Source organism: Muntiacus reevesi, chromosome 6 (assembly GCF_963930625.1).
Source record: "Muntiacus reevesi chromosome 6, mMunRee1.1, whole genome shotgun sequence".
NCBI classification, from domain to species: Eukaryota; Metazoa; Chordata; class Mammalia; order Artiodactyla; family Cervidae; genus Muntiacus; species Muntiacus reevesi.
Window position 1 is genome coordinate 57,523,258 of NC_089254.1, and position 26,287 is coordinate 57,549,544.

A 26,287-nucleotide genomic window follows, 5' to 3' on the forward strand; every position below is an offset into this window, starting at 1 on the left:
GTCCCAGGCTGATGTTCAGCCAATCACATCTCAGAACTCAAACTGGATATGCCAGCCTTCATCTTAGCTGTGACTACAGTGCTGAAGCATTAACCAGATGTTTGGGACTTTAGAGGCGTAACTCTAATGGTGTCGCCTGTCTGAAGAAAATAGACTGCAGATGTGTTCATTACGCTCATCAGCACCATTACCCAACCATACCGCCCATGAATGTAGTCAGTTGTGAAAAGGCTGCATTTGGTCCCCAGCTCCCAGCAAACACCCAAAGCCAAGAGAATGACAAAGCGGCCAAGTGAGGCTTCTGTGGGCCACAACACACAATGGTGTGTGGCATTTTTCCTTGAAGAACCTGTTGGCTATCAGTGACAATTGGTGTAGCACTCATTCATTCATTCCTTCATTTGTGAAGCTGACATTCAGAGTGATAAATATATGCTGAAGACTAATGTGGCTGTCTTCTCTGTAGGCCAGACAACTGGGACTCATATCAAGATTCAAACTGTAATGGCATTTGGGTAAGCAACTAAATTCAAACTTAATCCTATTCTCTGGCTTTCTGCCCTACTTACAAGCCCATTGCCTGTTTGCTTAGTCAGACCTAAGAAAGAAGATAAGACGGTAGGCTAAGGCAACTCTTTTTCTGCTGCTTGAAAGAGGGGCATAGAATCCAATCACACGTGAAAAGTGTCAATGATGTAATGAGAGCTGAGGCTCTCAGTCACAGCCACTGTAAGTCTTGTTTAAGGTCACTCACACCTAACCCCTTGATTCTGTCTGAAACAGTGTGAAATTAAATGGATCGTGGTATTAGCAAAGTTTTTACAGCAACCCAAACAGCTGGTGGTGCAAATCACATGCTGTCACCATTTCATTGCAGTCACCTTTTTCCTATTTCATAAGGCTAGCCAGGCAGAGTGGAAATTACCTGTAGTTTTCCCACTCCCTACCTCCCGAAGCATCTATGCTGCTACCATGGTTCCTTATGAATAATAGATTAGTAGCTTCCAGTAGAGAAAAGGGAAGAAGGAGAAAAGCCAAACACTTATCTGAAGATAGCAACAGCAGCAAATCAAATTTTGTGAGGTCTTGAGCTTATAGGATTTGAGGGGTCCTCATGAAGGAAAAAGTATACCAAATACAAAAGCAAGTATAAAAGTATGATTAACTAGAATGATAAAAGAAATCTTAACAAATTCCTGGAGTCTTGGAAATTCAGGTCCTTTTCTTTTGAGATCTCTTTTCCAATTTAACAGGAGTGCTTAAGTGGAAACATTGTTCTGGCTGCAGCCAGACTCCTCTCCACCTAAAACACTCTACCGCTCCCAGCTGCTCCCAGCACTCACACAGGCGGGGATCGCACAAACAAGGGGCTTTGAAGTTTAAGATTCCTCAGCTTCAAGATAAATTGCCTCTGAATGGCTGCCTAATTTGTCTGCTTGGATGAAGAGGAGAAAGTGTCCGTAAATAGTTTCTTCTCTCCAGGACACTGATGGTCTGTTGTTTCTGGGATATGGAGAGCAAGACAGATTGTATCCTCGAATAGCCCACCCCACCCACCCTATCATTAGTCAAATTGCCTTCTCATGAGGAGGGGAAGACATCACCCCTAGTCTTAAGGTATGGAGGTGTCAGGACCCCTAAGGCAGCTCTTGTTCTAGACTCAAGCTTAGCTGTCCTGTTGAATGACATGGAGGTTATTAGTATGTGAAGCTCCTATCTTGGTTCCATGACCCCATCCCCGCCTCTGACATGTGACCCCATCTACATATGGAAGACCAATAAGAGACTGTGCTACACCAGTGAAAATCTACCAGGAGCCCAGAGAGGCAAGACTCAGAGTTCATCATCAGTTAATAGGAAAAAGGCACATGACCTTCACACCTATCCCTTTCCACATAGGAAAGATGACTCCCAGAATCACAAAATCATGAACTCAGAGAGGATTTTGCAACCACCAAGTCCAACATTTTCCTAACTGTGTCCAGGAACTCCTCTATCGAGTGGGAGGTTAAAAGATACGGGAGGAGGGGTGCTATAGCCAAGTTTAGAAAGTACTGGGTCAGATAAACCTAAACAGTTTTCTTTACTTCTGAATTTCTCATCATCTTTAATGTTTTATTGCACACTGGGAGCCCCCAAGACCAGGAGAGTGAACACACTGTTTCCAATACTTCTCTGACCATCAGGCTCTTCCTAGAATACTGTTAATACCATTGCTATCTAGGGGGATCCCAGTGCTCTCCAGACCAGTTTGACAAGCAAAACAAAACAAAAACCATAACTATATATGTGTATTAACTTTTCCTTAGGGTTATCCAGACTCTGCTTGAACCTTCCAAGGACCAGTTACTCTACTAATGCACAGACTTAGCATTCGTGTTAGGAAGTGACCTCAGCTATCGTAACCCTGCCCAACTCACAAGCTCTGCCTCACTTGTGGGTTTCTCAGTGTCATTGTATCAACATGTGGGATGATGTCTTACTGTTTGGGCTGCCTTGCAAAATGTAGGATGATCAGCGGCATCTCTGGCCTCTCCCTGCTAAATGCCCATAGCTCCCCCTTCCCGCACTGTAACAACCAAAGATGTCTCCGGACATTGCCAAAGTCCCTTGGGGATGGTTGCAGGGCAGGGGCGAGTAGGGGGCCGCCTTAAAATCAGTCCCGTTGAGAATCACTGCTCTAGAAGCATCAATCCTTAGGCACTGGAGAAGTCAGGATACTTAGAGCTCCAGTTCAGAGACTGCTGAGCCCACTCTACCCCTGTGTCCCAGGCACTGAATGGACCCTCAGTGCTCCCTCCCAGTGACACTTCCAGCACTCAGAGCTCTGCCCTGCATCCTTCTGAGCAAGATGGTCCAGTTTCTGGATCTCTCCTTATTCCTGCCCCCAGGTCCTTAAAGCCTAACTCACTTACATAGAATGTTGCGTTGGATTAAGGGCTCAAGAGACTTTAAAGGATTTTATCTACTGATTTGCCTTTGTGCTTTAAAAGCCATCTGGGGAGGATTTTGTACTTGTGACTCATAAATTTAAAAGCAAACTGATAATCTCATCATTTCTCTCTTAAAGGGTGTTGATCCAAAAGATGGAATCCCATACGAGAAGAAATTCTGTGAAGGTATGAATGGTAAAAGTCAGTGTATTTATCCTAATAGAATATTCTTTTCTAGTCTGAGTCAAACTGAATCAAACAGACAAATGAGGAAGTGCCTGATGCTACAGCATAATGTTGACCAGTTTACATTTGTTTTCATGACAAATTAGAAAAATATATGAAAAAAATTATAGAAATGAGGCAGAATCTAGACAAAGAAAAACTGAGTTTAACTGATTCCTTTATTGGGTGACTAGAAAGTTATCAGAGGGATAGTTAGGGAGTTTTGGATGGACATGTACACACTACTACTTTAAAAATGGATAACCAACAAGGACCTACTGTATAGCACAGGGAACTCTGCTGAATATTGCGTAACAACCTAATTGGGAAACGAATTTGAAAAACAATAGATACATGTATATATGTAGTGAAAGTGAAGTCATTCAGTCGTGTCTGACTCTTTGTGACCCCATGGACTGTAGTCTATCAGACTCCTCCATCCATGGGATTTTCCAGGTAAGAATACTGGAGTGGGTTGCCACTTCTGTCTCCAGGAGATCTTCCCAACCCAGGGATTGAACCTGAGTCTCCCACATTGTAGGCAGACACTTTACCATCTGAGCCACCAGGGAAGTCCCTGTATATGTGTAACTGAATCGCTTTGTTGTACAACTGAAGCTGACACATTATTAATTAATCAACTATACACAAACATAAAATAAAGTTTTTTTCTTAAAGGCTATAAAATAGATACCACGGTAACTTAAATCTAGCACTTCTCCAAATAAGAAAAATAGTGGAGATGATAATCTTCTATCTTCTCTGTGTCCTTCTCAATACCACAAGGTCAGACATCTGGGCTTGTTTCAAATGGGTTAAAGGCTTGTATCTGGGTAACTTGAGGGAGGCCGCCAAACTATAACCGCTGAGAGTTCCCGAAAACACTTGAACAAAAACTCTGTATTCCAAATGCCCAAATGCCACAGACACCTGGGTCACCAGTACTCTCTGCACTCTTTGTTTAGTTGCCAAGTCATGTCCAACTCTTTTGAGACCCCATGGACTGTAGCCTGCCAGGCTTCTCTGTCCATGGGATTTCCCAGGCTATGATACTGGAGAGGGTTTCCATTTCCTCCTCCAGGGGATCTTCGCAACCCAGGGATTGAACCCGCACTTCTCACATCTCCTGCATTGGCAGGTGATTTCTTTACCGCTGTGCCACTTGGGAAGCCTACCAGTACTCTTAGGAGAAACTTACTAATACCAACCACATAGTACTGAAAGCATGGTACTGCTGATGCCCAAAGAGCCTCAAACAAGACCCTATGGTAGCATCACTAGTTTTGTTTAGGCAGTGCTTTTTCCTAACATTTAAAAAGATTTCATTCACTCGACAGGATATTTCATGAATACCTATTCCTATTATGCACCAAGGACTATACTTGGCTCTGAGTTTTCATGGGCAGATATGATATAGTCGTTGTCCTCAATCAACTTAAAGTCTAACTGTCTCTAACCTGCCAGAGGAGTAGGATAGAGGTAGAAAATGTAAGGACCCAATACTTAAGTCATACCATTTAGAAATGCTGTTGGATGAATAAAAGAATGAATTAACAAACAAATGAATAAATAAGCATCTAAGTGAAACCATGGTGTGAGGCTCTGGGGTCACTATGGGAAGTCTCTTGGATTCCCTAAATCCCATCCCCTCCTCGATGTCCTGGGCCTTTTCAGTCCGCAGTTGCATAGCCAAATGCTAGCTGTCCCAGAGTCCTGAGATAGGGAGCCACTGGAGTAAGGCTGGACCGTCCTTGGCTTGATTCAGGGGGTTTGTAGGTGGGGAAAGGAGTCTCTCCTGTCTGACTCTGGGAGGCATCACTGGATTCTTTCAGGACTTTAAGAATTTTGGAAGAGTACATGCATCACCCATGGGTGAATTCCTCAGAATCAGATTAAATGATTTGTAACCTCAAATGTACAAGGCTGCACAGTGACTTTATTTCTCCATTTCTCCATCAATCAGCCATAATTGTCCATTTGACGCTTTCGCCTTTATAGATTCAGGACTTTAAAAATCCATAACATGTTTGAAAAATCAAAATTGCTCCATGAGATCACAAATTCCTAAAGTGAATTATAATAGAAATGGGTATGCTTTCTAAGAAAGCAATTTTCAGGACCAAAATCTGGGCATATTTCTGAGTTCAGATAAAGTTTTGATGTTTTTATTCATCCATCATTCACTCAAGAGGTTGCACAGTAGTTTGTTTTATGCGGAACTAGGAAACACACCTGCATCTCTATAGCTTACTTGGCAGTTTCAGTGGCCTAGAAATCTCATTCAGCTCCTAAATGCTATGCCCCTCACCCTCCAACACTCAAAAAGTGGCAATGTATCACTGTTATGATGCTCCATGCACGGAATACACACCAGGGTATGTGCTCACCTAACCACCTAACCTGGAGGCTCCAAACCACTTGAGTGCGTAAATAATGCAAATAAACTGTGCCCCCTAGGTTCACAGCCCAGGGGAGTCGTTTTGCTGGGAGACTCAGCTGGTGCTCATTTCCACATCCCTCCCGACTGGATCACGGCTTCGCAGATGTCTTTGGTAAGTAATTTTGGCAGTAATCATCCCCGACGTGCTGGCCTTTGTATTTGTTTCCCCCTTGCTCTCTATAAATGTAATGCCAGTTCCAAACAGGTGCGAATTTCCCTTCTCAGCACAATCTGCCGTAAAAGGCACATCCGCTGCCGTTTCAGTTCAGTCCGGTTCAAACAATGCGATAAGAACATCACTCTCACAACAAGACCATCTTGTCCATTAGAGAAGGAGGATGGTGCTCCTGACAGGTGGGAAGGAATGTGAGGACAGTGGGGAAGCGCTTGTCACATGACCACCGTGGGATGTGGTTCCTTTTTCAACCTGCTAGAAAATGGGACTGCTGATCCAGAGAAATTAAACTACAGAAATGATCAATTCTTCCTTGATCCTTTTTTGCACAGTGAAGAAATCAGACATGAACCTGAACACTCTCTAACTGGGCCTCTTCCAGTTTCCTAAACTGGGCAAACACAGCACCCCCTCATAAGGATGAGAAAACAGAGAAACATTTGAATATAGAAAAAATGTTCATGATCTCCAAAGAGGAGAGTTCTTTCAAAAAAAGCTTGTGACAGGAAAGTGAAGTTTGTAAGATATTAAATCAGATTCTCAGTAATAATTTGAGGAGACAGCACTTGTGAAAAAGAAACAGTCTGAGACCAGGGAAGACTACTTTTAGGTGAAACAATAATTGGCTGATGTAAAAATGTGATGGCCATACTGACGAGCAAGTTACACAATGAGAAACAAACAGGGTGAGAAAACCAGTCAGCCCACTGGGGAAATTCTGAAACTCATATAAGCGGCATATAGGGTAGGTCCTGGAGATTGACTAGGAAACCCAGAAGAAGAGAATACATCAGACAAAGAAGTGGTGACCAAATTTAAAAAAAAAAAAAAAAAAAAAGATAATTTTCTTTAGTTGTAGAAATCCTTGACTTTAATATAAAACCCACTGAACTCCAGAAAGTGTAAAACAGACTCTCCTCATCATGTCTGACTTTTCATTTTTATTCCGAATATAAAGAATAATCTTGCAGTCATTCTGCTCTTACAAATAACTGGAGACATACTAGGAGACAAAAATCTTTTTGGTATCAGACTTCTCTCTCAACAGTAAATTTTGGAAAAGAGTGGACTAGCTTCTACAGCATTTTGAGGATGGTGTGTCAAAAATGCTCCACCTGCCAAGATATTGCTCCCACATAAGAATCACAGAAACACATTCCCAGTCATCCAAAGATTCAGAAAACATAACAGATTTATACCTTCTTGAAAAAAATATTTTAGGAAGTATTCCAATTTCTCTGAGCATGATATTACAAAGGGAAGGCCAAAAAAATTTTACTAGGTTTAATTATATAAAATTTTCAAATGTGTGCAAATGTCAAAAAATTCATAAAATTAAATGATAAGTGAAAAACTAGAGCAATATTTATAACATATGATAAGATTTCAGTCCTCTAATAATAAAGAGTTCCTGCATATCAATAAGGAAAAAACACTTTAATTTTTTAATAATCAAGAACATGACCAATAAATATAAAAACAGTTTCATCTTCAGTAGTAATCAAAGAAAAACAGGTTAAAACAGCAATAAGATATCATCTATTGTCTGATAAATAGGCAACGGTTAAAAAGTGATGAAGGCCAACTTTTAGCAAGAATATGGTGAAAGGGACATGTTCATTCACCACTAATGAGAGCTTAAGTTGCTAGAACTTCTCTGAAAGCAACTTGACAATATGCAAAAAGTGCACCACCATAGGCTATAGCCCACCAGGCTTACCCATCCATGGAATTCTAAAGGCAAGATTACTGGAATGGTTTGTCATGACCCCCTCAATTTTGGACATAGCAGAATTCAAATCCTGGCTTAGTCACTTACCTTTAATTATTAATATTTTCTCTGAACTTTAATTTCCTTATGTATAATATATAAATAATGAGAGATATTTCATTAGAAGTTCAGGATGATTTTGTGACAGATGTTAAAAATTGGACTAGTTATTTCTACCTAACTTTCAACTGAGACCCCGAGATAATGTGGGTCAACTATTCCCACCTTCCATAGTCAAATATTAGAAGGACTGCAGCAGCACCCACAGAAGAAGGGAGGGAAAACTATTTCTGCAACCTGTAGCTTGAGGCTGGGAATGGCTAGTGTCAGTGTGGCATCGGGGCTCAGCTGTCCCCATGGGGGAAGAGTGTGATGCTTCCCCTCACTATGGGAGGCCACTAAGTGACTTGGACAGGTGTCTTCTGAGACTGGGGTCAAAAAAGCTGGAGTCTGACACTCTTGTGAGTAATGTAACAGTGATGACTGAAGCATCAGGACAGGACGAGTATGTGTCCTGGGCAAGGACATGGACCCCCCGGAAGGGAGAACCAGCCTGGGCCATTGAGAATCTTGGAAATGATTTCCCTGGATTTGATATCCATGTGGGGACTAAACTCCAGATGACCAGGGGCTGGAACATGAAACTTAAGTGACTAGTGAAAGTGAAGAAAATGTACCAACTCCACACCAGGATTTATTAATTCACTAGAAAATAGAAATAAGAAACATATTAACATAAATAACATATTTTTATAATAAATAACCTTATTTTCCAAAATAAAAGTTGAATTAGAATAATAGCACTCTTTTCTACTTTTGTGAATCTCCTTGATATCTGAATAAAAGACAGCTAAATTAAAAGACGCTTGCTCCTTGGAAGAAAAACTATGACAAACCTAGACAGCTATTTGAATTCAAGATAGCATATGTATGTGAAAGTCACTCAGTCATGTCTGACTCTTTGCAATCCCATGGACTATAGAGTCCATGGAATTTTCCAGGCCAGAATACTAGAGTGGATAGCCTTTCCCTTCTCCAGGGGATCTTCCCAACCCAGGGATTAAACCCAGGTCTCCCGCATTCCAGGCAGATTCTTTACCAGCTGAGCCACAAGGGAAGCCCCATAGAACAAAAGGGGGATGCTAAAATTATCAGAGATTAATCATTGCAAGAAGCAACTGCTGATTCCAGAGCTAAAGAACAATAGGAGGAAGAGGTATTACCAGAAGCCAGAGGGAGGGGTGCAGCTGGTGCTTGGACCACTGCACAGCCTGTCCTTTCGCTGCTGAAGTCACGTGGACCAGCTGTCTCTGAACCACTGAGGAATGCAGAGAGGAGATGGAAGCAGCAAAGGGGGCTGGAAGCTAGAGGCTGCTGAAGAATGCTGACCTCAGCTAAATGCCAGAAAATAGCTCCTCCTCTCCTTCTCCTGCCCTTCTTGTCCATCTCCCACCTGCACCTCTCATTGGCAGGGAGATGCAGAGGGGTCTGGGAAGTGTAGTTTGCAGAGTCCAGCCCCATGGCACAGAGCAGAGAATAGAGGAGTGGGTTTGGAGCCCAGAAGCCATTGGTGGTAACCCAGTACAGGTGACTCGAACCCTTTCAGAACAAGTCTGGAATCCATTCCAGCCAACACTGGGCACCAAAAAGCAGGGATGTCCGAGGAGGTTGAAGTACAACAGGAATCCTATGTGTTGGCTCAAGGCTGGATGACTGGCAGGAAACAGCTGTCAGAGGCTGGTGCTGATTATTCAACCTTGTGGCTCCCATGGAACTAGAGGCCTGGTTTGGTGGTCGGCATAGCCTCAACCCAATGGAGCCTCATTTCCTCAGGTTCTTATTAACCTAGGACCTGCCTCACCCAGGGAGCCCACCCTTCCCCCACGCCACTGGCTGCTATTCACCAAAGGCCAGATCATCCCCTCCTCAACTTCTTTTAGGAATCCTTCCCAAAATTACATGAAGAGGGTAAACAATGGAAAGTCGTCTTTAAAAATGATGCTGTGCAACCTTTCTCCAACCTTCTGCACAGACAGAGGTTCTGAATTTGGATTCTGTACCACTGACTGTGAAACTTAAAAGTACCCACTGACCCCGAACCCCACCCTGTAATCCCTCATGATCTGGTGTTCCACCAGGAACCATAGTGGGATCACCTCTTCCAAAGCGAACATTTGGCTACGTGGCCTTTCTCAGGGTCCGACAGTGGGGATGCATATTAATCATCTAAGACCCTTCAGGAACCCCCAGCAGGCTCGATGCCATTCCTTTGCTGCGCCAACTAGTAAGTCATATTCTGGGAAGAGCAGTTAAGTGCTACAGAAAAACAAACTTTCATTGTTCATAGTAAGCCATTCTGCCCTTTAGGAGACGAGTCAATATGTCTTTGCTTTTGTCTCCCTATAAGACAGAAAAGTCTCCTGCAGATACATCACCCATCCCAACTGTGCCTGTCGAAAAGACTCACAGTCATGAATATCTTTCCTGCAGTAGCCCCTCTCCCCTCCTGCTCATGCCGTCCCCTAGCTAAAGCAGCGTGGCACCCAGGAGGCCTGTTTACAGCTAATTAGATTAGGAGAGTGTTCATCTGGAAAGATATTTGTAGTTCAATAAAGAGAGTGTGAAGAATCACCCTCGTTGTTACACAGAAACAAAGGGTTCTGAGGCTCACTCTGCCAGGGACAGAAAATCCTGCCCTCTTCCTCTTTAAAAAAGAAAAACAAAAAGCAAAAAACCTTAGCATCTCTCCAAGATGTCCTCAGCAGTCAGGTTCAAAATGAGCTTTCCATATCACACAGAAGACTTCAGCTTAGAAAGATTTCAGAAGCAGAGAGCAAATCTGAGAACACTTTCATGCTGTCTTATTTTATTTTCTTTCAAAGAAAAAACAATCACTGCTTGAGTTGTTTTGTTGACAAAGAAGGGAAGGTAGAGAGATCATCAAGGCTAGTAATAGAAGCTGCCCTCCTGCCTCTTCCCCCATCTGCTTGAAAATTATTTCCAAAATATTAAATGCTGCGTTTCACTGAACCAGAATTGCATGACGGGCTGGGGATTGGTGGGGAGAGAAGAAGAAGAAACGATTTCAAAATACAATTTCCCAAATGTTTATTTTGCCAGCAAAGACTGTTGCCTGTACTATTATAAAATCTTCACACAACCCCTGGCAGGCTGTTGTCTGTAGGGTAAGAAGGTGCAGATTGAATTTCGTGCTGTGTCAAGGACAAAATGAATCCTTAATCTGGCTGCAGAAAATGCATATTCACCCAGGAGCAAAGCAGCTTCAATCTTTCAAGCCCCTCTGCACTTCTTTCCTCTCTTGGAGATGATTTTGTAAATCAAGCTAGTCTACTCTTTATTAGCCCACAGACAACAGAGCCAGTATCTGAGCTCTCACCCTGCCTCTCACTACCCGGCCCTGCCTTCGCTCTCTTGATTTATCAGTGAGCATAAAGCTTCCATTAAGCATAAAGGCTGATTTTCATGGTGCATAATAAAATATGGAAATTCTACCTCCGCTAACTTCATGTCGACTCCAGAAATATTAAGAGTTAGGGTACTTTTTAAATTATTCTTTCAGATGAGGAAAGGATGTTGTTTAATAAAACTGAACAAAATTACATTTTCTGCTCCTCAGACATCTTAAAAGCTGACAGATTAAAGATGATAAACAATGAGGAATGAAGCCCTGATTCTAGTTATTTCTCATTTATTCTGTCAGGAAAAGAGAGTTGTGTGTACCATGGTGAATCCTTTTCTCCAACAGCAATCAGGCCACAAGAGAAAGAATGTTCTTCTTCTCCCTCTCCCTGTTTATGGGCCCAGGGCAGACGGGCTGTTGCTTTCAGCCCTGATCCATTCAGTGCTCCTTTCTTCCTGCTCAAGGTGAGCATCTGCGTCTCTTACCTGACAACAAAGTCAGGATTTCTTGCAGCCTCCTGTCTCTGAAATCATTGATGATCTTAGCCCTCTATGCCTTCTGTAAGGATTAAAAAGACACAAACACTGGTTGTTTTGAAAAACTACAAGCGGAAATTATTTTAAGCTCCATACTTCTGAAAGGCATTTATAATTACTCAGCCCACATGCCTGCTCCCCGGGCATCATAGATAGAGTTCTTCACATAGAGAGGCAGCGTGAGTCAGTAAACACCTGTGCAATCCAGTGTGTTGTGAAGACCAGAGAACAATCCTTGCCCTCTAGTTAATTATATCTACCATTTTGCTTCACTCTCCCTCAAGTTTCTCGGCCATAAAATAGCTTTCATGGCAGTGATGCTTTATAGAGGAAATGTTTAGAATCTCAAATCTATTGGCATGGAGGAAGAGGACAATTCTAGCATTTAAAAATAATTTTGAATGGTTGGAATTGATTGTTATATACTAGTCGTTCACTGGTTCCTTCAAATAGTTCCCTCCATGCCTCTCCTGGGGATTACCCAGCCCAGTCCTTGCCAAAGGCTAGGAGTCAAGTCTGGCTTCTTTGTGGTTTTCTGGGGATTTTTTACTTAAGGCAATGACTGGAGGATTGGTCAGAGGTAGGAGCTAAACCATCACTCCTAGAGGAAAATCATGGGGAGCATTATGAAACACAAGGTCCATAGAAAGGGTCATACTGAGTGAAGTAAGTCAGACAGAGAAGAAATATCATATGACATCCCTTATATGTGGAATCTAAAGAAATGATACAAATGAACTTACTTACAAAATAGAAAGAGACTCACAGACCTAGAAAATGAACTCATGGTTGCTGGTGGCGTGGAGGGATAATTAGGGACTCTGGGAAGGTCGTGTACACAATGCTATATTTAAAATGAATAACCAACAAAGACCTATTGTTTAGCACATGGAACTCTGTTCAACGTTATATGTCAGCCTGGATGGGAGGGGGTCTTGGGGGAGAAAAGGGACATGTTTATGTATGGCTGAGTCCCTTCACTGTTCATCTGAAACTATCACAACATTGTTGATTGGCTATACCCCAATACAAAATGTTTTCAGTGTTTAAAAAAATGAAATACAAGGTTCAAAGATTCCAGAAGCAGAAATTGGAGATGGTATCACCAAGAATTTAAAGCCTGGTTGATAAAGAACCCAAAGGAAAGTAGATCAAGAAGAACCAAAGAGTAAATATACACAATGGAATATTACTCAGCCATTAAAAAGAATGAAATAATGCCATTTGCACCAAAATGGCTGAACCTAGAGATTATTATATTAAGTGAATTAAGTCAAAGACAAATGTCATATGATATCACTTATATGTGAAGTCTAAAAAATGTTATAAATGAACTTATTTACAAAATACAAATAGAATCACAGACATAGAAGACAAACTTATGGTTACCAAAGGGGATAAATTTAATAGGAGTTTGGGAGTAATATATAAACACTACTATATATAAAATACATAAACAACAAGGACCTACTGCATAACACAGGCTATGTGCTAAGTCACTTCAGTCATGTCTGACTCTTGGCACTATGGACATGTAGTCCACCAGGCTCCTCGTCCATGGGACTCTTCAGGCAAGAATCCTGGAGTGGGTTGCCAGGCCCTTCCTAACCGAGGGATTGAACCCAGGTCTCTTAAGTCTCCTGCATTGGCAGGTGAGTCCTTTACCACTAGCCCCCCTGGGAAGCCCATAGCACAGGGAGCTATATTCAATATTTTGTAAAAACCTATTATAGAAAAGTATCTGAAAAAGAATATGTATATGTATGTAGTATGTATATACAATTGAATCACTTTGCTATACACCTGAAACTAGCACATTACAAGTTAACTATAATTCAATTAAAAAAAAAAAAAAAGAACCAAAAAGGTCATGATTTCACATTGATAACATATCAGCCAGAAAAAAAGGAAGGGTAGGTCATCCCTTCTTAAAAGATTAATTATTAATCAAGCAGAGTAGAGGCTCAGCTGCTGTGAAAGAATCTCCAAATTAGTGATTTACGATGGAAATATACTTTCCTCTCATATAATAAGGTGTGATGAGAGCTGGAGGGTACCGCACAGAGGGTGGTCAGAGTAGTCAGGAACGTCAGGATTTAGATAATGCTTGACCAATAACAGCAACTGGTTAAAGGAGGAAGGAGAAGAAAGAGCTTGTGACAAGCCCAGAGGTCCGAGGGGCCGCAGGTGGCTGAGTGGTGGGAGAGAGAGGACCAGGAGAAGGGACTGGGGCAGTGGCTGGTGCTACGTGAGGATGGTGTTGAACAACCGTAGTAACCTGTAGAGCAGCCTTTCTGAACTCTGGCTCGTGACTGCAGCCATTTAGGGCACTTTTAAAAAATAAGGATTCTGGGGCCCCAGCACAAACCTACCTGAGCAGAATCCATGTTTTAAAGAAGCTCCCCGTGAGATCCTGGGATACACTGCTGAAGACGGTGGGGGAGGGTGAGGAGGCAGGGATGCTGGCCAGAGGCTGCAGCACTGACTTAAGTTGGAAAGATAGAAAGAGAGGTTGTGTGACAGTTTCTCAGGCAAAGGTAAAACAGGGGAGGGACGAAAATGAGAGCATTTTTGTGAGTGAGCTAGTGGGATGGAGAGCGCAGCTCAAGCCTGCTCATTAGACACCCCAGTAACGGCTTCCCCTCACCTCACCTCTGTAGTTTGACTGTGGACTTTGGGCTTCTTCTAGAATCTAAGGCTGGATGTTGCCTCTCAAAAGAGGAAAACTACCCCACCCCAGACAAATGGCAGCCTGGCTGCTTCAGAAATGACCAAACCTTTAGAAAATCCAGTGATGGTATCTGAAGACTGGACTTTTATATTCACTCATTGTTATCTGTTCCGGGTCCTTAGAGGAGTTATTTTTTCTGTTTGTGAAAGAATTTTTTTCATTGGCCCCACAAAAGATTGATTTGCAATTATCTTTGTGTAAGAACGTGACATTTTGAACTCTTGTTTTCTCACTTTTATGAATTTAGATATAGTTCTTCAGTCCCTCTGGAAATGATGATGAAAGTGAAAGTGTAAGTTAATCAGTCAGTCATGTCTGACTCTTTGCAACCCCATGGACTATACCCCACCAGGCTCCTCTGTCCATGGAATTCTCCAGGCAAGAATACTGGAGTGGGTTGCCATTTCCTTCTCCAGGGGATCTTCTCAACCCAGGGATCAAATCCAAATCTCCCGCATTACAAGCAGACCCTTTACCAACTGAGCCACCAGGGAAGTCATGAAATGGTGATGGAAAGAATTTAATTCTGTATGAAAAGTCCAGCTACACAATGCATTTTCACTGGCTATGGGGCACTTAGATAAACGCTCATTCACTGAATCAATAAATCATGGGATTAGAGCTTAATAATAAATAATATAAGAGGGAATAGGAAAAGACTATGAGGAGCTGATGGTATAAAAATAAAAAGAGCTATTTTCAGGCAAAATGATGAAAGATTGTTGCCTTCCATACTGTCCTCTTTATACTTATTGGTCATATTTGCTAGAATTCTATGTTTGACTATATCTTCACTGCCCTCACAAGTTTCTGGACTGGCATAGGGTTAAAGATATGAAATGTTATACCTCCTCCCTGAAAATTACTTATTTAGCTTAAGTTGAAGTTTAAATGTGCATTGAATAGCCGTCATCCCAGGAGCAGAAAAATCATTGTTACTGATCTGCTCTTATATAGTATGCTGTAGGCTGCTGAATTTAGAGGTAATTTGTTACATGGCAATAGGAAACTGGCAAACTTGGGGTTTGGGGTTGGTTGGGAGGGTAGTTTACTGGCCTTCTGTGTATATAATATGATGAATTTAGCTTTGTGAGTTTCCATATGGCTTTGTTATTGTTTAGTTGCCAAGTTGTGTCCAACTCTTTGCAACCCCCTGGACTGTAGCCCACCAAGTCCCTTTGTCCATAGGATTTTCCAGGTAAGAATACTGGAGTAGGTTCAGCCATTTCCTTCTCCAGGGGATCTTCTCAACCCAGGGATCAAATCTGCACCTCCTGCTTGGCAGGTGCATTCTTTACCATTGGGCCACCCGAAGCATATGGCATAGCTAATGCTTAAACTCTTTTTCCCTACCCCTCTTTGACTGACTTCCTCTTACTAACCTTACAGGGCTTACATTGGATAACACTACTTTTAAGATTCCTTCTCTAAATATCCACATGTGGAATAGGTACCCTTTCTATTACCCTGACCTTCTTGTCGATACCACTAACAGCTAACTTTTATTGAGTATTTACAGTTCTAAACTTTAGGTGTAGGTTATCTTTTCTAATCCTCTCAACCTTCCAATGATATAGGTGCTGTTATTTGTCCATTCTATAGACAAGGGACTGAGACACGGAGGAGTTAAGGAAAGTCTTCCAGGTTACCCAGCTGGGGAGTGTTTATTTTCTGTGCCCCTCCAGACAGAATGCTCGGCTGGCACTTGCTGTGTTTCTCAATCTCTCTCTCTCTTTTTTGTCTCTCTCTCTCTCTACTCTTTAATGAATGATAGGGCCACAGGGACTTTGACAGTAGACTTATCCCACTGCACATGAAATTCTAAAGTTTGCAAATCTAACTCAGAGTTACATTACATTCTTGAAGTTGTCTATAGAAAAGTGCTGGCTGCACGATTAGTGCTGCTTGCTCGAGTTACGCCTGCAACTACAGAGGCAGAAACCCAATGAAATGTCCTCTCCTTGTTCTCCCAGAACTTCATCTGCCAGGGCCTTCTGGCAGGATTTGGAAGATAAACCTCCAGAGCAGCAGAGTGCCCTGTTCTCTCCCTGTGGCTGCCTTTTCTCAGCTTGTGTCAGGCCAGAACAGGCCCTGGGAATGTGAATGGGGTGTTTACAGAGGTGTCTATGTAGGGCCCACATATAATTTCAGTATTTATCTGCAAAATACTCACTCTGCCTTCTTCATAAGTTATGTATGGCTTCCATAAAAGAGACAGAGGAGGAAAAGTTGGAGGTAACTCTAGAGTTATGTATAGATTTCTGAACTTTTTATCTGAAACAGCATCCTAAAGACCATTCCTCAGCAGGAAGCTTCATTTTCAACAACTAGTAAATCCAGTTAGCTAACATTGTGATTCTTGGAGATCTGGCAGCTTAAGAGAAAAGACCAGATACAAGAAGGCTGTGAAAAGATGTGTCCAATACTGGAGTGGGTAGTCTTTCCCTCCCCTAGGGGATCTTCTCAACCCAGGGATCAAACCCAGGTCTCCCGCATTGCAGGTGGATTCTTTATCAGCTGAGCCACGAGGGAAGCCCAAGAATACTGGAGTGGGTAGCCTATCCCTTCTCCAGTGGATCTTCCCAACCCAAGAATTGAACCGGGGTCTCCTGCACTGCAGGCAAATTTTTTACCAACTGAGCTATGAGGGAAGCCTATGTTGTACCAGAAGCTGGATTCAAATCCCAGCCCCTACTATTTATCAGCTCTGTGATTTGGCAGTTGTCCAAACTCCCTCTAAATTCCCTTCACAGTAGTTTTTCTGGGGCCCACTGCCCAGTGTAAGGGATTCATCGACTAACAGAAAATACAGAAATCTTCCTCAGACTGGAACCAGTGATGGGGGTGGGGGGTGCCATTTAAGAGGTCCTTTTCCAGTATCTTTGATTGGGATAAAGCATAGTTGTTTAATTCACTTCTATTCATATGAGACCTGCGTACTTGTTCGTTTTAAGAGGTAATATTCAGGATCTGATAATGGTAATTGTTCAAAAAGTATGTGTGGAATAGAGAGAGGGGAAAGAGAGGGAGAAAAACTAATCCCCGCCTCACAGAGTTGTTCCATGAGGTTGAACAATTTTCATAAGTTTCCTGTCTCAGTGCCTGGCACGTAAGGGGAACTTGAGATTAGTTCCCTTCCCCACTCTGGTCTAAAATGCAAAAGTTATCTGGGAAACAGCACATTCAAACACCAAAAATGGGTGTACGTTCGTCTATAGGATTTGTTGACTTTTAAAAATGCACAATGTGAGAGTTGCAAGTTAAATTTTATTTGGGGCAAAATGAGAGACAGCATTTCAGATAGCTCTGAGAAACTGCTCCAAGGAGGAAAGGAGGGAACTAGTATACACAGGAGCTTTGCAGCAAAGAGCAGGTAGTCAGAACATCATAAGATTATTGTTAGTTAAAGAAAACCAGATATTCCAAGTTAAGGAATTTAGCCCTTTTCTACGTATGGGAAGATGTAAGGATCTGGGCTCACCAAAATCTTTGCTTTGACATGCACCTCAGCAATCTGGGGTTGTATCCTGTGTTTTCACATCCTGAGTTTCCTCAGGGCTCACCTTAGGGAGTGGCTGTAGTGTGATGGCAGCTAGATGGCAGGTATTCTTTTCCTTCCTGAGTTTCCTCAGGGCTCACCAGCTCACATAGGAGAGCTGCAGTCACTGGTGACTGAAATCCTTGTTTACTGATATGGCAGGAAATATTCCATTTCTCAGATTTATGCACAAAGCAAAGCCTAAAGAATGGGACCAGAAGAAGAAAGTGTGTGTGAGAGTCAAGGAAGACCCTTAAAGTTTCATAGACTAGGTATTCCTGTAAGAAAAAGGCTCTAGAGTTGTGTAGGGGAGGTGCAGAGGAGGGGCAGTGAGGAAGGACCTTCCTGAGAAGGCAGGAGGTAGTTCAGTAGCATGGTGGGATTGAAAGGCATAAAGCAAGGGAAAAGCCTCACCTATGCCACCTGCAGACCAAACAGGACTGGGAGCCCCATGGTCTCAAATGCTAAACAGATATAGCTATTGTCTCTGATTCCCAGGTCTTGAGACTCTCACTCCATTATCAAAAGATGAACAACAACCTGTTTTCTTTGAGAGTTCAGTTCCTGGGAAATAAATTTTTAAAAAGACTTGTTTAACTGTTGATGATATCTTTGGTATCTTTTTCCAGTAGCAGTTAGCTACAGATTTCTCCAAGTGATTTTGTACTTTTCAAAAATATTCAATTTAGGTCTAACTCAGTTAAGAGTTTTTTGGTTTTTTTTTTTAAAGAATACACTGTGCAAAGCCTTGCTGGATGGGGAGGGCTCAAATGTAAACAGTAAAATAAAAGTAGCAAGAATATTCCCTTTGTTATTGAAAGGCTGACAGAACCAGATATATGGGTGATGGATGCCATTATTCTCTTTCTCTCACTTAAGATGGCTTTATGAAATGAAAATATAAGTTGCTTATTGAAGCTAGGGCTTAAAATATTCCCAAACCCAAAGTATTATACATACTGAAATTAATTAAAATGAGAACCAGTGAGGTTTCTCAAAGTATGGAAATACAAAGTAATGTTAAGTGAAAATATTACACAAAAATGCTATACACTTGCCAGTTATGATATAAAACATTTTTATGTCATTGATAAAGTCAGAAGAAAATTTGAAGCAATGCAGTAGTTGATTTAATACTCACTGAGTTTCTGGTGCTATTTACAAGTTTGGAAATTTTTCTTGGTAAATATTAAGTCTTTCCACATATGTACATTTAAGCTACACTTAAGATGAGTTTCCTGAGAACATAATGCTCCAGAGAAATAAGCAGGAGTTGATGAGGGAGATCTTAATTTGCATTTTTCCTGCCTTAAATGCTTGAAATATCTTGAGTATAATGTTGCGTGAATAAGGCTTTTAGTGTTTAATGTGATATGACTTAAACATTCTCTTTCTGCTAGGGTCTATAAAACCTTTGCTATTAATGGCTGTTACTTTTCATTTTTATCTACCAAATTTACTAAGGAAGAAAAAAATATGTGAGGTTTCCATTTATCTGCTCAAATCTTTTCTATTATTTCTGGCAATAAACTTTATTCTTCTTAAAACCAGAAACAACCCACTTGGAAAGAGAAATGGTAGGTGATCCATCCTCTAAATATGATGCTGTCTTGATCCTCCCATCCTCTAAATATGATGCTGTCTTATCCTGTGCCTCTTTTCTAGTCAGTGATATCAGAACTGGAACACTGGTAAAGCTATATTTTCCTTACTTTTGCACAGCTAGTAGTAGTAAAACCTTGCCATAACACCATAAATGAAGTCTGAGATACTAGACCAGGAAAACACAGATTTGCATTATTTCAAGGTTAATCAAGTAACAAGGATATGCCTATACAGGTGACCTTCCTGGGCCTTTCAGGGCTTCAGCTGTGGGATGCAGACACACCCACCCTGATCCCAGTGGCAGTTCAGCACCAGCCGCTGTCCACTCCTGATAGGGATAATTCCAGGACTGGGGAGGGAGGGCTTCCTGGAGAGCGGCAGAGTCCAGGATTCTCCAAGGTAGTTGAGACCATTTTTTCAGGTTGATCCAGAGAGAACGACTGGGATAATACTGGGGAATGGAGACAACCCTCCCTTCTGAAGATAGGTTTGCTGGCCATTTCCTCACCAGTCCTATCCCTTTCTCAACATCTTTTCTGCCTTGACCAGGAAGATAAATTTTTTTACCTACCTCTGATTGAGAATGGTGGCTGCATGGAGTATTGGAACACATTTCCGGTATGTCATATCCCAACCATGAAACTGTACTGAATTTGCAGAGTCAGACCCAGAAATCAGATCTCCTGATTCCTAGAACAGGCTCCCTCCCCTATTCTGCTAGCACACTTCAGAGCTACCACCCCTGACATTATTATTCCAGGTTTCCGAGGATATCAGACACACCACCCTATGTTTGAAGAGTTCTTGCCTACCACCTTCTTCTGAAGGGAAAGCAGACCCACCCAGAATCAGAAGCCCAGTTCCATACTCAGTTTTCAAAATCTGGGGTTTTCATTGTGCAGATGACTGAAGAAATGGTGATAGAGTAATGTGGGGGTCTATTGTGTCATTCTTAAGGTTTTAATGTGTTTTTACAGGCTGCTAACTTACTTAGCACAGCTCATAAATTCTGCCTGCATTTCTCAAACCACTTGCTTCCTCACTATCTTGACTTAAAATATCTTATGAGTTTCATCCACTCTATTTGTTTTTCTTGTCTTTTCCAGTAGAATTGAATATTCTCAAATCCTACAGCAAACATATATTATAGGCAGACAGACCTAGGGAAAAAATAAGATGAAAAAGCAGAGAAAGAATTTTATTTTAGTGTCAGGAGAAGCAGAAACTAAAAGAGAGAGTAGCTGAGTCATGGTAATGGTGGAGTTTAGAGCAGAAAGCGGTGGGTGCTTCCTGCCAAGCGGGGACAAAGTATCAGTTGCTGGAATTGCATTGTCTGTGGAGACTTATTGGGAGCCTCCACATGTTTGTTTCTGCTCCTTTGACACAGCTAAATCATAACAAATACAGTTGTATTCCAAGCAGCCACCCCTCCCAATCACCTCACACCCACTTCCAGACTCCACTTGTGCTGGAAATCGCACTCAGAATCGTAATAATGCTGGGGACCTTGGGATTGGCATGTGCAAGGAGAAGATGACTGAGGAAATGGGAGTGAGGGAAGTTCACAGAGCCATGGGGAAAAGTGAAGGACACCATGGGATAACCACTGTATATGAATATACTTACTACATGACTTATTCTGAGAAGGGTCTATATCTTGGACCCTCATGAGAACTATAAGCAAATTGTCCAGTTCAGGCCATGTCATCGTTTCTTAGGGCTACCACAGCACAGCACCACAAATTGGGTGGCTTAAAGCCACAGAAATTTATTCTCAGGTTCTGTAGGCTAGAAGCTGGAGATCAGGATATTAGCCGGAGGATTCCTCCTAAGGAATCCGAGAGAGAATCTGTCCTGTGCCTGTTTTCTAGCTTCTGGTGACCACTGGCAATCCTTGGTGTTCCTTGGCTTGTGAAAGCATCACTCCAGTCTCTGCCTTCATCATCACATGGCCTTTGTCCAGTACCCATGTCTCTTCTTCCGCTTCTTATTAGAATCCCTAATCATACTGGACTAGAGATTTTATCCAAATGGAGATTCCCAGGTAAAATACAGGACACTCAGTTAAACTGAATTTAAATACGCAATGAATAATTTTTTAAGTGTAAGTATGTTCCAAATATTGTCCAAGACATAATTATACTAAAAACTATTCCCTGTTTAACTTAATTCAATTTCTTGCATATTCACTTTTTTAATTGTGATAAAATACACATAACATAGAATTTATCATCTTAATCATTTTAAACAAACAATTTTGTAGTGTTATGTATATTCACACTGTTGTACAACCAACCTCTGTAACTTTTCATCTTGCAAAAACTGAAACTCTATACTCATTAAACAGCAATCCCTACTTCCCCTTCCCTTAATCTCTGGCAGTCACCATTCTACTTTCTGTCTCTATGAGTTTGACTACCCCTAATATCTCATATTCAGTCCCTGGTTAGTAACTGTGCACACACACATGATACCTCATATAAATAGAATCATGCAATAGTTTTTTTTTTTTTTTTCAACTGGCTTCTTTCACTTAGCATAATTTCCTCAAGATCCATCCATGTTGTAGCATGTGTCAGAATTTCCTTCTTTTTTAAGATTGAATGGGGTTCCCTGGTGGCTCAGATGGTAAAGAATCTACTTACAATGCAAGAGACCCAGGTTGGATCCCTGGATCAGGAAGATCCCTTGGTGAAGGGAATGGCTAACCATTCTAGAATCCTTGCCTAGAGAATTCCACAGACAGAGGAGCCTGGCAGGCTACAGTTCGTGCAATCACAGAGTCAGACTGAGCAACTAACACTTTCACTTTCGCTTTAAGATTCAATAGCATCCTGTTGAATATGTATACCACATTTTGTTTATAGAATTCAAATTTAACTGAGCACTTGCATTTTTGCTAAATCTGGTAATCCTATTCCAAACACATTATTCTAGGTGAGTTTTTTCTAGGAATTAGACCAGAGGAGGGGTTTATCCCAGAGATCATCTATATTAAGGAACAATCAGGAGACACAGCTAGCAACATTTTTCTTTTGTGATTTTGCACAAGTCATAGAATGTGGTTCAAAGGAATTCTAATTTAAATTAGAATTAGAATTCCATGTCAGGAGTTCCTGAACAGGAGGCTGTGCAAGATTTGCAGGAGTTCTGTGAACCCCTCAAAATCATCTTCATGAGAAAAGGAACTGTAAGAATTTGCAAAGGTGTCTAAGAACCCCCACCCACCCAAGGATGTCAGGAGACACCATCCTAATGACTGAAGGCATAGCTGTGAACTCAGGGAAGGCATTTTTGCTGAAGGCTTAAGTATCATTAGTTTTCAGAAGATCAATTTTCTGATTCAGTTCAGTTCAGTTGCTCAGTCGTGTCCGACTCTTTGTGATCCCATGAATCGCAGCACACCAGGCCTCCCCATCCATCACCAACTCCTGGAGTTTACTCAAACTCATGCCCATCGAGTCGGTGATGCCATCCAGCCATCTCATCCTCTGTCATCCCCTTCTCCTCCTGCTACCCAACCTTAAAAATGGAGAAAATCTCAGAAATCAAATAGTTGAAAGTTTACCCATGTCCTGAAGCATCTCTCTCAAATGACGGATGAGTGTGAGATGCCATGCTTCTACATCTTTCACAGGAGCTGAATGGAAGTCAGTTTAAGAGTGGATGGTGATCTCTAAATTTTCTGATGATGGTTAACCTTAAGAGGTGTATGCTTTAAATACAAAGTCCCTTAAAGAGATTAACAAAGTGAGAGAGAGACAGGCAGAGGGCACTGCCTGAGCAATAGACAACCTTACTCCCTGTTGAAAGCTAGTGACTATTTTGATAATTACTACTTTGTTTTTCCTTTAGAAATCCTTCTTCAATTTACCAATAGCTCTTACCAATGAGCTTGACTGGCCCCAGCTATCTGGCACTACTGGATTTCTGCACTCCACCAGCAGGTATGTATGTTTGCACACCCTCAAACATTTCAATGTGTCTATGTAAGGAACAATAGGAGATGAGGTTTGTTCCCAAGATGTTAAAATGAGAATCATTAGAAACTGCTTCTGGAACACAAGTGACACAACAAACCCACCACTGACATAGAGTATCTTCTGATGTTAATCATGCAAATTAAATTATATCAAGGAACGTGCACTCCTGCTTGGGGGCTCTAGAGTTGACCTCTGATAAAAAGTACTCTAGCACATCACTGAATTTTTCTGACTCAAGAAACGAAGAAGTTTACTTTCTTATTTACACCCATATATATATATTAACATTTTAAAAGATAACAGGCAAGTCTCAAAGTCCTAGAATCATTGTGGCTTTAATGCTCTGAAGTTGAAAGTAGAGATGACGCATGACAAGTCTGGAGTGTCAACAGACCCAGTGAGCTCTGTGTCCCTGGGTGTTGACTCGGGGCCTGGGAACAGCCAGTACCCCCCTTCCTTTCTGCATCTATTCTGTCCTCAGACCAGAGGGGTCCTCTCTGATCAATATGATCCCACTCATTTCCCAATCCTATTGGAGTTTCTACCCATCATCCTGTCAGAGCCCAGCAGGAGACAGATCCTCCTTAGAGAGTCAGTGGGGTAAAAGGGAGAGGAAAACTTGCGAGTCTTCAGAACAAATGGCTTATAATTCTTATAAGGGCTTTGCAGAGAGATTCTGACCCCGTGACACAAAGGAAGGAACCATCTAGCTGTGGCTTATGTGAAAATCATCTCTATCCTGAGCTAGTCTATGCTGACCTAACACCTTCTCGTATTAGGCTCTGCGTTGCTATTTACAAAATATACCCTGTTCATGGAACTTGCTCCACGTTGACTCTCAGCACTGTCTTCATCAGCTTTATTTCCAAGAAGGTGCACACCCTGGCTGGTTGGCCACCTGCCCTGCGAGGTTTTTTCTCTATACATTTGTGGGGGCCCAAGCTATCTGGTTGTCTTTCTCTTGGTGTCTATTTGCCACCTGTTTCTGTGTTCTCTACCATGCAGCTGCAATGACAAAGAATATATTTAACTCCTTTTTATAGAACAGGAAATTCTCTGTCTGGAATAAGAGTTGCAGTGGATCCCCATTAAGCAAAAACACAGCAGCATGATAGTCCCAGGGTGTCACCATTCAGTATGTCCCTTGTAGCAGTCGCTTCTGTTAAACCATCTCATATACTGTCATGCAAATTATTTTTGTTGTTGTTCAATAGCTAAGTCATGTCTGACTCTTTGTGACCCCATGGACTGCAGCACGACAGGCTCTTCTGTCCTCCACTATCTACCGAAGTTTGCTCAGATTTATGTCCATTGAGTCAGTGATGATATCTAGCCATTCTATCCTCTACCGCCCCCTTCTCCTTTTGCCTTCAATCTTTCCCAGCATCAGGGTCTTTTCCAATCAGTTGGCTCTTCACATCAGGTGGCCAATATATTAAAACTTCAGCTTCAGCATCAGTCCTTCCAATGAATATTCAGGGTTGATTTCCTTTAGGATCGACTGGTTTGATATCCTTGCTGTCCAAGGGATACTCAAGAGTCTTCTCCAGCACCACAATTTGAAAGCATCAATTCTTTGACACTCAGTCTTCTTTATGAATTACAACTGGAGTACATGACTAATAGAAAAACCATCACTTTGACTGTATGTACTTTCGTTGGCAAAGTGATATCTCTGCTTTTTAATACACTACCTAAGTTTGTCATAACTTTCCTTCCAAGGAGCAAACGTCTTTTAATTTCATGGCTGCAATCACCATCCATGGTGATTTTGGTGCCCAAGAAAATAAAATCTGTCACTGTTTCCACTATTTGCCATGAAATGACGGGACCAGATGCCATCATCTTAGTGAGAAAGTCAATTCCTAGGCAGGTTGATAAGAACTCCAGGGGTCCCCAAGGAAAGAGGGGTCTGGAATTCTCAAGGTGGAGGAAAGGACAAATATTTTTCCCTCTACATTCCTTAGGATTATATAATAATAATGTATCCTGCTTGAGGACAATTTCTGGAAAAAACCTTCTGGTTAATCCTGCTATCTTAAAATGTAAATTATGGGAGTGAGTCTAGTAAGGTTTTTATAACCTCCAGACATTCTTTTGATTCACTGTATTAACTAATTAAAACGTATATAATTCCATTGCTAACACTAGCGAGGGGGCACTCTTTCTGCCTCCTCCTAATGTCTATGTCAGAAGCTTTCTCTATCTCTTTTATGCTTTAATAAAACTTTACTACACAAAAGCTCTGAGTAATCAAGCCTCACCTCTGGCCCCAGATTGAATTCTTCTCCTCTGGAGGCCAAGAATCCCAGTATCTTTTGTGATTCAGCAACAACCTTTCATTAGTCTTTTTACTGTTGTGTTTTAAGCCAGGTTTTTCACTCTCCCCTTTCACTCTCATCAAGAGATTCTTTAGTCCTTCTTTACTTTCTGCCATTAGGGTGGTATCATCTGTATATCTGAGGTTGTTGATATTTCTCTCGGCAATCTTGATTCCAGCTGTGATTCATCCAGTCCAGCATTTTGCATGATGTAAAATGCATCTAAGTTAAAAATAAGCAAGGTTACAATATACAGCCTTGATGTCTTCCTTTCCCAATTTTGAACCAATCAGTTGTTCCATAGCTGGTTCTAACTGTTGCTTCTTGACCTGCATACTGGTTTCTCCGGAGACAGGGAAGGTGGTCTGGTATTGCCATCTCTTTAAGAATTTTCCACAGTTTGTTGTGATTCACACACACAGTCAAAGGCTTTAGTGTAGTCAATGCAGCAGAAGTAGATGTTTTTCTGGAATTCCCTTGCTTTCTCCATAATCCAACAAATGTTGGCAATTTGATCTCTAGCTCCTCTGCCTTTTCTAAACACAGCTTGTACATCTGGAAGCTTTCAGTTCATGTATTACTAAAACCGAGCTTGAAGGATTTTGAGA

At 41.6% G+C, this 26,287-nt stretch overlaps 1 protein-coding gene across 2 annotated transcripts in view; it reads left to right on the forward strand.

Moving 5' to 3' along the window:
* AOAH (acyloxyacyl hydrolase) overlaps window positions 1-26,287 on the forward strand; it is a 188,477-nt gene that overhangs the window by 78,269 nt on the left and 83,921 nt on the right. For both annotated transcript variants that reach the window (XM_065939088.1, XM_065939089.1), the window contains 4 exons: window positions 467-515; window positions 3,071-3,119; window positions 5,616-5,710; window positions 23,231-23,322. In XM_065939088.1, coding sequence (XP_065795160.1) covers window positions 467-515; window positions 3,071-3,119; window positions 5,616-5,710; window positions 23,231-23,322 — 285 coding nt within the window. The remainder of the gene's footprint in view (window positions 1-466; window positions 516-3,070; window positions 3,120-5,615; window positions 5,711-23,230; window positions 23,323-26,287) is intronic.